At 35.2% G+C, this 16,391-nt stretch overlaps 1 protein-coding gene across 2 annotated transcripts in view; it reads right to left on the bottom strand.

Annotated features, from left to right (window-relative positions):
* LOC136038715 (uncharacterized) overlaps positions 1 to 16,391 on the bottom strand; it is a 69,176-nt gene that overhangs the window by 32,255 nt on the left and 20,530 nt on the right. For both annotated transcript variants that reach the window (XM_065722041.1, XM_065722042.1), the window contains exons 4-5: positions 4,080 to 4,208; positions 2,202 to 2,300 (exon numbers count right to left, since the gene is read on the bottom strand). In XM_065722041.1, the coding sequence (XP_065578113.1) occupies positions 2,202 to 2,300; positions 4,080 to 4,208 (228 nt within the window). The remainder of the gene's footprint in view (positions 1 to 2,201; positions 2,301 to 4,079; positions 4,209 to 16,391) is intronic.

Raw genomic sequence — 16,391 nt, 5'->3', positions numbered from 1 at the left:
GGCATTCAATAGTTGTTCTTTTCCATGGTATTAGAATGTCATTAAGTTGAATAAACTTGCCTGTTCGCCTGTATGTGTGGATCTTGGAAAAAATCCAGCTCATCTCTCTCAGACCTCGGTAAAAACCTTGTTAACCTACCTCAGATTCTATGTACCCCCTATGAGCCAACTAGCAGTACCTATTTCTCTGAAAATTCCTTTTCTTAAATCTCCTTCTTTTTAGTAGACATTTTAAACGTTTCAGTTGCTTACTTACCCTAAAAATAATGGAAAGATAACAAAGTAATGCAATGCAATATTTTTACTGAAATAATGGCATGTAGAATATCATCATAAAAAACAAAATGAATCTATTTCATAAAATACTTCATTTTATTTTCTCTTGACATGGTACTTATTCTATTTTGGGTGCATATACGAGTTTTAACATGGTGTCATCTACAATCGCATCAACCATTTCATCATTAATATTATTGGGTCATCTGACAGTATCTGTTGTTAAACTTTTGATGGTACTAGTAACGTGTGTAGGTGATTTGTTTTTCTTCAATTCATCTTTGTACCCCCGGTGTTATATTGTCTGCCACATTCCTTTTTATTTTACTTGTGATTTCATAGTCTATTACCATATTATCTTTACATAGTTTGCAGTTTTGGCACATAGACAAGATATGCATTATGACATTGGCGCAGTAGTAGGCCTTTCATTTGAATGTTGATACCAGAACGTCGGTGATAAGATCTATCAACAGGCAACGTGTTACCAGAACCATTAGCAAGAAGTTGACCTTCGTCATCAACTAAGAGCTTTATTATTGCACTCTCTTTGAGTGCTATCATCTCTGGAAATGTTACTCCCAAATATCCGCCATCAATAATGGTGAATTTTCTCGATAGTCCAAAGGAATCTACTCACTCACTTTTATGACAACACACGCATATATTTCCTATAGTTTTGCCACTATTACTTGTTTCATAGTTCAAATATTTGTCTTTGTCAGTATTCGATGCTACGATAACTTCATCATGTGTATACACTTTCTTGAAATGTTTCATCTTCACTTTTTAATGCATAATGTAAGTGTTTATTCTTCCAATGTGCAAAAACCACTTATTCGAAACATACAATAAACTAGGTAGTGTCGATGACCAGCCATAAAGTTCCAAGGGGGCAGTCACAACAATATAAAAATCCAAAACACTATGTTGATCAAAGATTACATGTCATTCTAAGACAAAGAAAGAAACTCAAAGTCACAAGAAATTCCGAGTCCAAAAAAGGGGTTTGGGGAAAGCAGGTTTACTTTGCCCAAGGGCGTGTCATAAGAAAAAAGGAAAAGCAGATGTGTCGCTTTTTGATTAATGATAATTCGGTGTATATAATAAAATGCATCCGGTTTACATTACCCAAGCGCATGTCATAAGACCAGTTTCATTCAACTCAAATAAAAAATGTACTCACATAATTGTCATTTGGCTACTGAACATTAATTATGTCTAGATATGTGCTCTTACAAGTATGAAAATGAGGTTTAGGGTATACGCAATGAGGTTTAGGCTATAATCTTTAGAGCCTCAAGTGTGCTAGCCGGGGTCTTGTCCTCCTACAGCAACCACCTGAAGACAATACAACACAGACCCCTGTCGCTTTATGAGCAGTGGTGAGCTAAGGATTTGAACGGGGACCACTTAGCTAGAATTTTAATGATTACTTTTTTACTAAAAGCAAGGCAAAACTGAACTGCATTAACATACAGAAAAATATGCGCTCCAGATAAGATGAAAAATTCAAGAAAGGAAGGAAAAGAGCGCAAGAATAGTAGGCCTACAATATATCAAGTATCGTAAAGCAGAAGAGCATAAAATATAAGAGATAGTAAAAACTATTGTCAAGGCGGAAGAAATCACTTTTTTTTTTGATCAAACATTACATTTAAGCTAGTTCCAGCGAATGTAATTGGATAATTTTAACAAGGCATTTACGAATAAAACTCCACTTTAAGTGGCCCATGCTTCAGGGAAGAGGAATTCAACAAAAAAGAACAACAAGCCAATTATGTGAAAACTACACAAAATTCTAGATAGAAAAACTTCAAAATTTGTGATATTTTGAAAGGTCTTCGTTCAAAGGTTTTTTAACCTTCAAACATGGTCTGGTCTTAAAAAAAAAAAAAAATAACCCAAGAGTGCTTCTGACTTACAAACTTTAGTTCCCTCATAATGCAGGTCATGTTTCCAACCTTTTCATCAACCATCTTCTTTAGCATTTCTTGAGTTTCCAAACTCTCAGCATTAGAGACCTAAAAAGTGCATAGAAGCTGTATTGCTAGAAAGGTCCATTCAAGGGCTTTTGTTTCCCTTGGTTTCGCACGAACACTGTCCCACAGAATAAGAATGGATTATATACTTTTTCATTGGTAAATGCAGGAGAAAAACAAAAAACAAAACTTAAGAGTCACAACTAATATCCAGGACAAAATATATGTCATGCATATTTGAAATATTATATTCAAAGATTTGATTTAGCCCTTTGGGAGAGAAACAGGATCAAAATAATATTCAAATGTTTCCACTCTCGAAATAGTTCAAATAACCTCAGATTTCTCTTAGAAATATTTTGTTCGTCAGAATTTACTTATAAAAATATTAACAAGCGAGAAAATATAGGAAGAAGAGTGATCAACGGATAATTACTAAGAAGCTATCGATTGTCAATGGTTTTTGCATTTTTTCAGGTCTTAGAAGTCGGATGTTCGAAAAAAAATCGAAATATTTTTTTTAAAGCTTGTTAATAAATAAGCCCTAATTTTGGTTGTTTTTTTTTTTTATTTAATAGTACAGTTGAGGATTTCTTCTATTTTTGTTTTGTAGCTTAGGGAAAGAAAACTAACTATGTTGATTTAGAAGATACGAAGTAAAGATAAAAAAAAATGAATGAAAGTGTTATTGTAGTTTCCAAAAATATAAAGTTTGAATGAAGATCCGGATTCACGCTTAGCATTACTGAAATTCCAGGCAGAATTGACTACCAAGCGGTTGAACTGACGATTGGATTCTAGAATTTCAATTTAATTGAGAATCTGATCTTAAAATGTTTGATTTCAATAAAAGTTCTTCTTGTCGACAGTGGCGTCGTTGAGGGAACAAGGGGGGCAGTTGCCCCCACAAATAATTTGATGGAAAATTATAAAGTAACTTAAAAACTGTTGCTAGTTTTAAGTTTCAGCTTCATTCTTCACTTTGATCAGATGATTTTTTTTTTTAATTAATCCTTCCTCGTCTTAATATAGAAGAAAAAAAACAGGCGTTAAACTTCCTAATGTGTTCAACATTTATATTTATTCAAATATGCCACCTTCGAATCACCTTATCATCAAATAAATAGGTGAGAATAGTTAATGGCAAAATTGCGAAAATGTATTATGCTTCTTATTTCGCCAAGTTTGCTCAAGTCAAATTGTTTACCCTGATAGGTAAGGGTCTTTTACTTTCTAAAATATATCAGTTCAATATAAGATTTTCTTGTTTTAAAACTTACAAAAATGAATATGAATACAGTCTCTACATGTGCAAATAGGACAGACATGGAATGACTGAAAAACAAGAAATCATTGGGAACCAGGTTTTTTTCATTGTCTTTTTATGTTTGAGAACTTACATCGGTTAAATTTTTGTTTAATTTTATATATTATTCTTGAATTTATGCAACATTTTTGTTTTTATCTTGAATTTGGAGAAAACGATTCCAACAGTTTTTTTTTACTGTTGGCATGACAGCCGATAAACAAATCTGACAACAATCAGATTATAGAGTTGTCAGCGAGAAATAAGGGAGTTATCAATTTGATTAATAACTCATTTGATAGTTTAGTATGATATTATAATTTTATATTAGTTTGTTTATATAATTTGTTATAATATCAGTTATCAAACTGTCAATTTGATTGATAAGTCAATTGATAGTTAAGTATAAAATCATACTTGTATATTAGTTTATTTATATAAACTGTAATAATATCAGTTATCACACTGTCTGATCTTAAATGAATAAAAAACTCAATAAAATTTAAAGTAATTACCTGTCGTTTTTGTCTTTCCGAAAAGTGGCTGTAATAGTAATTTGGTTGATCTGACCCAATATAATAAGGGTATTGAACTGGAACGTTAGCTGGAGATCCGAAAGTAGTTTTGAAACCAGGTGAAACTACCTAAACAAAAAGAATGCACTGATACAAAAGAGGAAGAAGCAGTGGTGTCGTTGGGGGGGGAGAAGGAGGACAGTTTCCCCCCATTATATGGAGAAAAATTATTAAGTAACTTGAAAACTGTTGCTCATTTTAAGTTTCAACTTTGTTCTTTACTTAGAGCAGATAATTCTTTTTAATTAATCCATTCTTGTTCTTAATATAAAATAAACGCCAAAAACAGGGGCTACACTTCCTAATGTGTACTAGGCTACATTAATATTTATACAAATATACCACCTTCGAAACCTTATCATCAAGTAAATAGGTGAGGCTTATTAACGGAAAAATTGCAAAACACTATAATCCCTGTTTCGCCACGTTTGCTCAAGTCAAATTGTTTTCCCTGATAGGTAAGGGTCTTTTCAAACAGTTCGTGGTAACGAACTGTAGTAAGGAGCGACCCGGCTCAATAGTAACCAAAACTCTAAAAAATAGAATTTTGATACCAATAGCTACATCAAAAGAATCACATTTTAATGCTGGTTTTAAATATATAAGCTTCATCAAGTTTAGTCTTGCCCATCAAAAGTTACGAGCCTGAGAAAATTTGCCTTATTTTAGAAAATAGGGGGAAACACCCCCTAAAAGTCATAGAACGTTAAGGAAAATCACACCATCAGATTCAGCGTATAAGAGAACCCTATGTAGAAGTTTCGAGCTCCTATCTACAAAAATGTGGGACTTTGTATTTTTTGCCAGAAGGCAGATCACGGATGCGTGTTTATTTGTGTTTGTTTTTTTGTTTTTTTTTTTTTCAGAGGTGATCGTATCGACCCAGTGGTCCTAGAATGTTGCAAGAGGGATTATTCTAATGGTAATAAAAAGTTCTAGTGCCCTTTTTAAGTGACCAAAAAAATTGGAGGGCACGGAGGCCCCCTCCCACGCTAATTATTTTCCCAAAGTCAACGGATCAAAATTCTGAGATAGCCATTTTATTTAGCGTAGTCCAAAAACCTTAAAACTATATCTTTGGGGACAACTTACTCCCCACAGTCCCCGTGGGAGGGGCCACAAGTTACAAACTTTGACCAGTGCTTACATTATAGTTATGGTTATTGGGAAGTGTACAGACGTTTCCAGGTTTTTTTTTGGTTGGGAGGAGGGGCTGAGAAGAGGGGGATATGTTGGGGGAGCTTTTCATCGAGGAATTTGTCATGGGGAAGAAAATTTCCAGGAAGGGAGCGCAGGATTCTCTAGCATTATTTAAAAAAAAACAATGAAAAAATAAATATTAAAAAGTTTTTTTCGACGGGAAGTAAGGGGCAGCATTAAAACTGAAAACGGAGAGAAATTATTACGCATATGAGGGGCTCACCTCCTCCTAATACCTCGCTCTTTACGCTAATGTATTTTTAGTAATTTCAACTATTTACTCTAAGGCTTTTGTGATTCAGGGGTCATTCTTAATGAATTGGAAAAATTAAGCTTTAGTGTAAAGAGCGAGGTACTGACTAGGGGGCAAACCCCCTCATGTATGTAATAAAAACATGAGAATACAAAAGTTCGTTACGTAAGCTAATTTATAAGTTATGTATATCTTTTACTAATAAACACTTTCGTAAAAAATTGAAAGTTCTATTTGTCTTTTTAAGTAACCAAAAAATCGGAAGGCAACAAGGCTTCCTCCCCCGCTCTTTTTTCTCAAAATCATTCGATCAAAACTATGAGAAAGCCATTTAGCCAAAAAAAAAAATACAAATTCTTTTTAATTATTCCTCTGCTGAGAGCCAAAATCAAAACATACATTGATTCAAAAACGTTAAAAAATTAAATAAAAAAATTTGTTTTAGCTGAAAGTAAGGAGCGACATTAAAACTTAAAACGAACAGAAATTACTTCGTATATGAAAGGGGCTGCTTCCTCATCAAAGCTTCACTGTTTACACTAAAGTTTTTTACTGTTTTAAAAAGAAGAGTTTAGAGAAAGAGTCAAGCCTTAGGGTAAAGAGCGGGGCGTTGATGAGGAAGCAGCCCCTTTTATATACGAAGTAATTTCTGTTCGTTTTAACTTTTAATGTCGCTCCTTACTTTCAGTTAAAAAAACTTGTTTTTTTTTTTACACCCTCTACATCTCTGCAAACAGGACAGACATGGAACTACTGAAAAACAAGAAATCAGTTGAAACTATACTTTTTTTCAATGAAAAACATGAAAAGAAATCATGAAAAAAGAAAATAAGACTTAGTGTTTTTTATAATAATATTCTTAATTTAGAATAAATCGGTTGTAGCTTAGTCATAGAATCTAGCAGGTTGGGGGGGGGGGTTAGCTCCAGCAATCATTTAATTGTTTAAATTTTATTTTATTTCCAGTTCTTAAATCAAAACTCCAATATAGCTCCAAATTCTTTTATTTGTAATTGAAACCCCTAGTTATAACGTCCTATTCCTCCCGTTTTGGATTCATATATTGCCCCTTAAATGTAGAACTGTCTCTATATGCAATAATATGAAAAAAACTTCGTTTTCTTAAAGAGTTAAAGAGGCTGCGTCCCAAAGTCGAACCTTAAAACGTACAGGAATTAGAAGAGGCAGTTGGGGGGCTGCCGCCCCCCAAACCCCCAGCTTTTAAAGACTCTTTTGTACAGGTTTTTTTTTTTGGGGGGGGGGACTTCATTGTTACTAATTACTAGTTTCGGCGCAATGGTTCTCCTGTCCTCTTGTGTTTAACATTTTTCGAAGTTATTCCATTATTCATTCATTTCAATTTTTTGTTAATTAAAAGAGGGCCTTTCCGAAGCCAAGAGCTGGGGGTTAGCAAAAAAAACAAAAAACCTGTACAAAAGAGTCTTTAAAAGCTGGGGGTTTGGGGGGCGGCAGCCCCCCAACTGCCTCTTCTAATTCCTGTACGTTTTAAGGTTCGACTTTGGGACGCAGCCTCTTTAACTCTTTAAGAAAACGAAGTTTTTTTCATATTATTTCTGTACGTTTTTCTACAATCCATGGTGGATGTAATTAAATAATTCCTGTGCTCCTCGTACAGGAATTAGGAGAGGAACTTGGGTGGCTGCCGCCCCCCCGCTTTTAAATCATTGTATAAAATAGAAAAAAAATAGATAGAATGACCGAAATGTTTCTTTTGCTCATAAGAAGCTAATATTCTGTTATCTCTCAAATGATAAGCTGTCCAGGTGTTATCAAAATTTTTTCTGGAATGGAGCTGGATTTTTATGATGCTTGCAGTCATTCTCGCCGTGCCGAGCTGATTATTTTGATGTACTTGAATGTTGATATTCGTAGCTTTTAAGAATTTCAAAAATTAACATGGGACTATTAGACTATTAGGACTATAAGAAGACTATTAGGAGAGGCAAACCCCCCGCTTTTAAAGACTCTTTTGTACAGGTTTAATTTTTTTTCATATTAATTCTGTACGTTTTTCTACAATCCATGGTGGATGTAATTTAATAATTCCTGTACTCCTCGTACAGGAATTAGGAGAGGAACCCCCCCCCTCCCGCTTTTAAATCATTGTATAAAATAGAAAAAAAATAGATAGAATGACCGAAATGTTTCTTTTGCTCATAAGAAGCTAATATTCTGTTATCTCTCAAATGATAAGCTGTCCAGGTGTTATCAAAATTTTTTTGATGTTGTGAAAAAAAACCGCCCGTAAGGGACTTGAACCTTTGACCCCAGGATGAAAAGTCTCACGCTCTACCAACTGAGCTAATAACTTGCATGTGTGTAAATATAACTTCTCAATAGCTTTTAAAAATTTCAAATTAACATGGGCTCTTATGGAGAGAAATCCGTTCATTAAATAGCTAATGGGTGGTTTCTGGAAAACAGGGAAGGAGTTATCGGATCAAGCTGAAATTTCGCGGATAAGCTCCTGGGCCGTAGGGGACCTTAACTTGTGAATTTCAGCCCGATCGGACAACGTTAAAAGGGGTGGGGGGGTTGGAGGGTCGAAACTTTCGGGGGGTTAAGATTTTCCTACGAAACTTTCATGAGCACTTACTCGGAGAATTCCGCATCGAATGAGTCTTCGTACACCCAGATCCGATGTCGGATGTGACCTGTAGGCGTCTAGGAAAAAAAAGTAAATGAATTTTAAGTGGCTATGCGTGGTTTCTGGAAAACAGGGAAGGAGTTATCGGATCAAGCTGAAATTTCGCGGATAAGCTCCTGGGCCCTAGGGGATCTTAACTTGTGAATTTCAGCCCGATCGGACAACGTTAAAGGGGGGCTTGGGTTGACAGGTCGAAACTTTCGGCCAGATTTTCCCCATGAAGAAAAAGTTGGAGGGGGATGAAATTTTGCAGGTTTCTTAGTTGGAGCTCGGGCTACGAAATGCATCCCTCTCCATCCGTCTGTGACCACTGGAACCGAAGATCGCTTAACATTGTCGTGTGTCGCCTCTTTATAGAGGCACGAGTGTGCCTCCTTGATACCATGTTAACTTCTTGCTATTTTTGATTTTCTAAATATTTCTTTTAACGAGCTCAAAAGAAAAGAAATGGACATAAATGTGCTGAGGAATATCACTGTTATTAATCACATTTCACTTAACGCCAGTGGTACTTGTGTGACATTTATCTCTGCATCAGCATCTGCATGCATCAGAATGCATCAGCATCGCATCAGCATGCTGTACGAAATATCTTCTGCAAGTAGGATAAACTGAATCCAAACAATATATGTATGTTTTTCTCAGAATTTTGAAATTTTATGCTCACAAATCAGCAAAACCAATCCACACTCTTTGTCTATTGTTATCAGTTTTGATATGCAGAACTAGGAGACCAAGCTTCTCTTGGTGAAGGGAATTCTATATATAAAAAAAATATTCAGCCTCTCTCTTCTGGAAATGTATTCATCGCATACCCTAATTTGCACAAAACAAATTTTGTGTTATTAGATTTTTATAGTAATTTTCAAACTCAGGTGTCAATTTTTCCCATCTGATTGGCATCCATGGTAAGTTTTAATTAATATATAAGGTCAATAACTATTCAGATTTTCTGGATGTACTTAATCAAGCAATGCTAAAAGAGTAAGTTAATAACTAAGACATTTTTTTCAAATACTTTAAATTAAAAATACTGTCGCTATTTCTAATGTAAGTAAGATTTCCAAAGGTGTTTTCCATAGAGGACAATTTCTGCAGGGGCGGAGGAAAATTTGTCCGCCGAATTTTCTTAGTGGACAATATCCTTTTTTTTATTTTTTTTTCTTAAAACAAAATAAATAAAAAGGCAACCTAAAGGGTACTTTTTTGGTGTTATCTGTCACTTTATGATTGCCTTATAAATTCAAATTTATAAAGAGCAATTAAATATAAAATGTAGTTTATAAATGAGCGCATAATTAGCTCTCTATGATGACTACAGCTCTCTATGATGACCCAGCCTTTCCATTCCAAAATGTCACAAAAATTGCACTTTTAGTTTACCATGCGGCACTTCTTGACGGCCTTATTGAGCCTAGAAACATAAAAAAAAACATAAGATATAAGATTTATTCTTATGAGTCCTTGAACAGCACTATATGATGTTTCAGTGCCTCAAAAGCGACAACAAAAAATAAGAGGATATATCACTGCTGCTGCTGCTCAAGCAAAAAAAGTGACCTTTCTTTTTGCTCAATGAGGGGGTAGCGATTCTCCTCAATAAGGTTTCAATAATGGTAATTTAAAGGATGTACTTTTTGATTTGCTAAGACATCATTTTCAAATCACATGCAGCTAAATGACGTGATGCACGGGGCTGATGGAGTAATACGTAGTACAACAGCGAGATTTTGTCACCTATAACAGGTACGGTAATTGAAGGAAGTGGAAGAAAAGTATGCAATTTAATATTAACGGCAAAGAATCCAAGCATATTAAAGTCACCATCACCCACCCGAAAGCGTTTACAGTACATTACTGTCGTCTGCGCAAACTTGTTGCTAACAGCCTTAGTAAAGCTGACTCCACTACTTAATTTAGGTTTGTTTGATGGGTTTGTATTGTTTATTTATGTATTCTGTAGTGTTTTTGAATTTAATTGAATAATATCTTTGCGAAACAATAGCTTTTCTGTGTTATCGCTTCATGAACAATGTCCTATTGAGGAATTGGGGGAGGAATGGGCTATTTTTACTTTTTAACCACTTGGTACATCTCCCCCCCCCATCAGATGGAAGAGTGCACTTGTGGTCCCAGAATCGGTACAGCTGGGCTGCTACGTATTAAGTAAATTATAAATTCAGAATAAGCACGTCCTTAGGCTCAGCGATGTAAGATGGCCGAACTTTGGGTTCTTTAACCAGTTCGATAAGATCCAGCTTTGTCCAGCTCTGAACTTCGATGTGCTTTATGATGTCAATAGAACTATAATTTGTATCAATTTTAGTTGGTTTTAGCAGGGTAATAAAACCAATAAAGGGCACAACTCCTTGCTTTTTTTCCTTGGCTCAGACCTAATTTTATAAATAAACGGTAAGCAAAACAAGAAGAGAAACGCAATCAAACAGTTCATGGCAACGAACTGTAGTAAGGAGCGACCCGGCTCATTAGTAACCGAAACCCTAAAAATAGAATTGGGGTACCAATATATACATTCAATGAATGGCATTTTATGTTGACTTGAAGTATACAAGTTTCATCAAGCTTAGTTTTACCCATCAAAAGTTACAAGCCTGCGGAAATTTGCCTTATTTTCAAAAAGGGGGAAACACCCCCTAAAAGTTATAGAATCTTCATGAAATTAAAACATCACATTCAGCGTATCAGAGAACCTTACTGTAGAGATTTCAGGCTCCTATCTGCAAAAACGTGAAATTTTGCATTTATCGCCAGAAGAAAGATCAAGGATGCGTGTTTATTTTTTTTTACCAGGGGTGACCGTGTTAACAGAGTTGTCTTACAATGTCGCAAGAGGGCTCATTCTAACGGAAAATAAAAGTTCTAGCGCCCTTTTTAAGTGACGCTCATTTTTTCCTAAAGTCACCGAATAGATATTTTGATATAGCCATTTTGTTAAGCATAGTCAAAAACCAAATAAATTTATCTTTGGTGACGACTTAATCCCCCACAGTCTCTGGGGGAAGGGCTGCAAGTTGTGCCCATTGTTTACATATAATATTAGTTATTGACGAAGTATACTGACGTTATCTGGGGGTATCTTTTCTGATTGGGGATGGGGTCTGGGGTTACGTGAGAGGATCTTTCCATGGAGGAATTTATCATTGGGGAAGAGAATTAACATGAAGGGGGTGCTGGATTTTCCAGCATTATTTAAAACAACAATGAGAAATTAATTCAAAAACAAGTTTTTTCAAATGAAAGTAAGGAGCAACATTAAAACTCAAAATGAACAGATATTATTACATGCATGAGGGGGTTCGTCCCCTCCTTAATACCACGCTCTTTACGCTAAAGTATTTTTGGTGATTTCAAAAGAGCTATTAATTCTAACTAAACGGTCTTTTTGGTTCAGGGTTCATTCTTAAAGAACTGGAGCCAAATTCGAATTTTAGTGTAAAGAGCGAGATATTGACGAGGAGGCGAACCCCATCATATATGTGATAAAAATGTACGAATATAGAAGTTCATTACATAAGTTAATTTATAACTAATAAAAAAGTTCGTAAATTAAATAAAAGCTAGTGAACTTTTTAAGTAAACAAAAAAATTGGAGGGGACGCCCCCCATAAACGTAATAAAACATACGAAGATAGAAGCTCGTTACGTAAGTTAATTTGTGAGTTACGTATATTTATTACAAAAAAAAGTTCGTAAATAAAGTTGAAAGTTCTAGCTGCCTTTTTATGTAATTAAATTTTAAAAAACATGTTTTTTGACTGAAATTAAGGAGCGACATTAAAACTTAAAACGAACAGAAATTTCTTCATATATGAAAAGGGCTGCTTCCTCATCAACGCCCCGCTCTTTACGCTAAAGTTTGACTCTTTCTCTCAACTTTTTTTTAAAACAGTAAAAACCTTTAGCGTAAAGAGCGGGGCATTGATGAGGAAGCAGCCCCTTTCATATAAGAAGTAATTTCTGTTCGTTTTAAGTTTTAATGTCGCTCCTTACGTTCAGTCAAAAAACTTGTTTTTTTTATATAATTTCTGAACGTTTTTGAATCAATGCATGTTTTGATTTTGGCTCTCCGCAGAGGAATAATTAAAACGAAATTTGTATATTTATTTTTTTTTTTGGCTAAATGGCTTTCTCATAGTTTTGATCGAACGATTGAGAAAAAAAAGACCGGGGGAGGAAGCCTAGTTGCCCTCCCATTTTTTGGCTACTTAAAAATGCAACTAGAACTTTTAATTTTTTTACGAATGTTTTTATTAGTAAAAGATATGCGTAACTTATAAATTATCTTACGTAACGAACTTTTGTATTCTCATGCTTTTATTACATATATGAAGGGGTTAACCCCCTCGTCAGTACCTCGCTCTTTACACTAAAGCTTAAATTTTGTCCCAATTCATTAAGAATGACCCCTGAATCACAAAAGCCATAGAATAAACAGTTGAAACTACTAAAAATACTTTAGCGTAAAGAGCAAAGTATAGGAGGAGGTGAGCCCCTCATATGCGTAATAATTTGTTCGTTTTAAGTTTTAATGCTGCTCTTTACTTCCAGCTGATATTTATTTTTTCATTGTTTTTTTTTTTAATAATGCTAGAAAATCCTGCGCTCCCTTCATGGAAATTTTCTTCCCCCATGAAAAATTCCTTGATGGAAAGTTCCCCCAACATATCCTCCTCTTATCAACCCCTACCCCCAACCAAAAATCCCCCTGAAAACGTCTGTACACTTCCCAATAACCATTACTATATGTAAGCACTGGTCAAGGTTTGTAACTTGTAGCCCCTCCCACGGGGACTGTGGGGGAGTAAGTCGTCCCCAAAGACATAGTTTTAAGGTTTTTCGACTACGTTGAATAAAATGGCAATCTCAAAATTTTGATCCGTTGACTTTTGGAAAATAATTAGCGTGGGAGGGGGCCTAGGTACCCTCCAATGTTTTGGTCACTTAAAAAGTCGTCCCCAAAGACATGGTTATAAGGTTTTTCGACTACGCTGATTAAAATGGCTATCTCAGAATTTTGATCCGTTGACTTTGGGAAAATAATTAGCGTGGGAGGGGGCCTAGGTGCCCTCCAATGTTTTGGTCACTTAAAAAGGGCACTAGAAATTTTCATTTCCGTTAGAATGAGCCCTCTCACAACATTCTAGGACCACCGAGTCGATACGATCACCCCTGAAAAAAAAAAAAAAACACGCATCCATGATCTGCTTTCTGGCAAAAATACATAATGTCACATTTTTGTAGATAGGAGTTTGAAACTCCTAGAATTGGGTTCTCATATACGCTGAATCTGATGGTGTGACTTTCGTTAAGCTTCTATGACTTTTAGGGGGGGTTTCCCCCTGTTTTCTAAAATAAGGCAAATTATCTCAGGCTCTTAACTTTCGATTGGTAAGACTAAGCTTGATGAAACTTAGATATTTAAAATCAGTATTAAAATGCGATTCTTTTGATGTAGCTATTGGTATCAAAATTTCATTTTTTGGAGTTTTGGTTACTATTGAGCCGGGTCGTTCGTTACCACGAACTGTTTCACCAAAAAATGGGGGGGGCAACTAGGCCCCCTCCCCAACCCCTTTTTTCCTCAAATCCTCCGATCAAAACTTTTAGCCAAAAAAGTAAAATTGATATGAAAATTGTGTTTTAATTATTCGTGTACGGTGATCTAAAATCAACACCTGTATTAATCAGAAATCAAATAAAAAACAAACAAGTTTTTTAACTGAAGGTAAGGAGCTACATTAAAACTAAAAACGACCAGAAATTATTCCATATTTGAAAGGGACTATCCCCTCCTAAACGCCCCACTCTTTACGCTAAAGTTTGACTCTTACTCTCACAGCTCTACTTTTTAAACAACAAACAAATTGAGCGTAAAGAGCGGGGCATTGAGGAGGGGACAGCGCCTTTCACATACAGAATAATATCTATTCATTTTAAGTTTTAGTGTCGCTCCTTACTTTACTCCTTACAAGTTAAAAAACTTGTTTTTTTATTTAATAGCAGAAAAGAAGACAATCTTAACAGTGAAAGGAGCTCAACTTTGACCAAATTAATTGAAGTCCTCTAATTAATGGTCCAGCCTCAGCTTTGGCTCATATACGTGATGGCCCCTTTCTACAAAGAGACTTGATTTTCCCTTAGACTAATGGGAGAAAATTTGAAAAAGAATCATCAGAATTTTAAGATATCTTTAAAAAACCTTTAGGCTTGTGTTTTTCACAAGTTTTCCAACACCGTTTTCCCCATAGGTGGTTTTAGAGAAGAGGGAATGAGGGGGCACTCACAGCAGGCGCAAAAATATTAGAGGTGCAAGTTTGAAATGAATAATATAAAATTTATAATCATTTTTTATTTTTTTAAATTTTATCTTTATTAAAATAAAGTAGAGGTTTCAGTTGGCAGTAAGTTACTTACTTACTGGAAGACTTAATACTTACTGTAATTATAAGCACCCGGTGGATATCCCCTGGGAGGAAGCATATATTTATTTATTTATTATTACGAATAGCGGTAAGCATCAATGCTTGTCGCAAAAACACAAAAACACAAAATCATAATACTAATCTAAAGTAAATGGGCAACGACAAACTAAATAGCAAAAAGTAACACGAAACTGCACAACAAAAGCGTCTAAATAAAAAGGCGTATTTACTAATGCACTCTTAAAAACTCGAACACTCTCTGCCTCGACAACCTCCAAAGGCAAACCATTCCATGGTCCGGCAACTCTACTAACGAAAGATAATTGACCAATTTTTTTCAGTTGTTTTTGGTGATATAATTTATAATCGTGCTGACGAGTAGAGTGATAATGGCTAAATTTAAAAAATAAATTTGGATCAACATCATCCACTCCTTTAATTATGCGAAACACATTTACAAGGTCACTGCGACGTCTACGAAACTTCAACGAGAGTTGAAGCCTAGAAAGTCTCTGTGGATAGGAAAGGTGCTCAAGGTATGGGACCAATCTAGGGGCCCTTCTCTGAACCTTTTCTATCCTATGCTCATCTGTTAGACTTAATGGAAACCAAACAGAAGTATTATACCCAAGAAGAGGGCGGACCATTGATTTATATAGTAGTAAGAAATTACGAAGGTTAAACCTACTAAAGCTTCTCTTTATAGACGATAAACGATAGTTTGCATTCTTTACAATCTCGGAAACATGCCTATCAAATTTCAATTGGATATCAAAGTAAACGCCAAGGTCACGCACTATTTCGTTAGAAATATATACCCCCTGAAGGATAGCTCATTCTCATTGACTTTCCGGATATGGACCCCCTCTTGCCCTCCCAATAAAAATGCCGGAGCTACGCCACAGGGAAGAAGCAGAAATGGCTTTGATATGTTTGTTTGGAAGCGATACTTCGATGGGATTTTCGTATTTTGACATTCTTGAAATACCAATATTCTAACATATATATTCTAACAATATTCTAAGCTAAATCTTGGAGTTTAGTGGTTCCTTAAAGCTTGTAAGAAAAATAAGATTTTGTTTCAGCTCCCCCGCCATATATATGGTCATTATCAATTATCCATCTTTAATAGACTCTATTATGGAGTGACTTGACTTGAATTAGCTGACTTGAATCGTATATGCAAGAGTGTTCTAATCCAATTATAAAGGGAAATAGCCTGTAGCCAAAGGTTGAGTGTTCTTTTTTCAAGGTAGGAGGTTTCAGTTAAATCTTTGGGCTAAAATATGGCCTGCTTTTTATGGCAGGAGGACAGAGTGAAGGAAGAAACAGGTAGTAGTCCTCGAATATTTGAAACTACTCCTTCGTTTTTCTACTAAATTAAATTTAAGAATTACCAAGTAATGAATTCTGTCGTAAATTGCGATCTAAACCGGAAACCACCAAGACCTAAAGTCCACTTCAACATGGCATTCCTCAGAATTATAAAAAGAATGTGTTACCTATATGTGTCGCGTCAGAAATACCAGGAATTCAGACTTCCCAAATTCAAATTTTTAATCGGCATTCGTTCGTAGAAAAAGAAGCTTATCAGCTTCAGGGCTAATATGAAAAATTAAACTGATATGTCATTGAACTGATATTGAATATAGACATTCATTTTAAAACTTCATTTGACTAAGCTTATT

This window comes from Artemia franciscana, chromosome 18, assembly GCF_032884065.1.
Source record: "Artemia franciscana chromosome 18, ASM3288406v1, whole genome shotgun sequence".
Taxonomy (NCBI): domain Eukaryota; kingdom Metazoa; phylum Arthropoda; class Branchiopoda; order Anostraca; family Artemiidae; genus Artemia; species Artemia franciscana.
The sequence above is the reverse complement of the archived record's forward strand: the minus strand, read 5'-3'. Positions and strand labels throughout refer to the sequence as shown.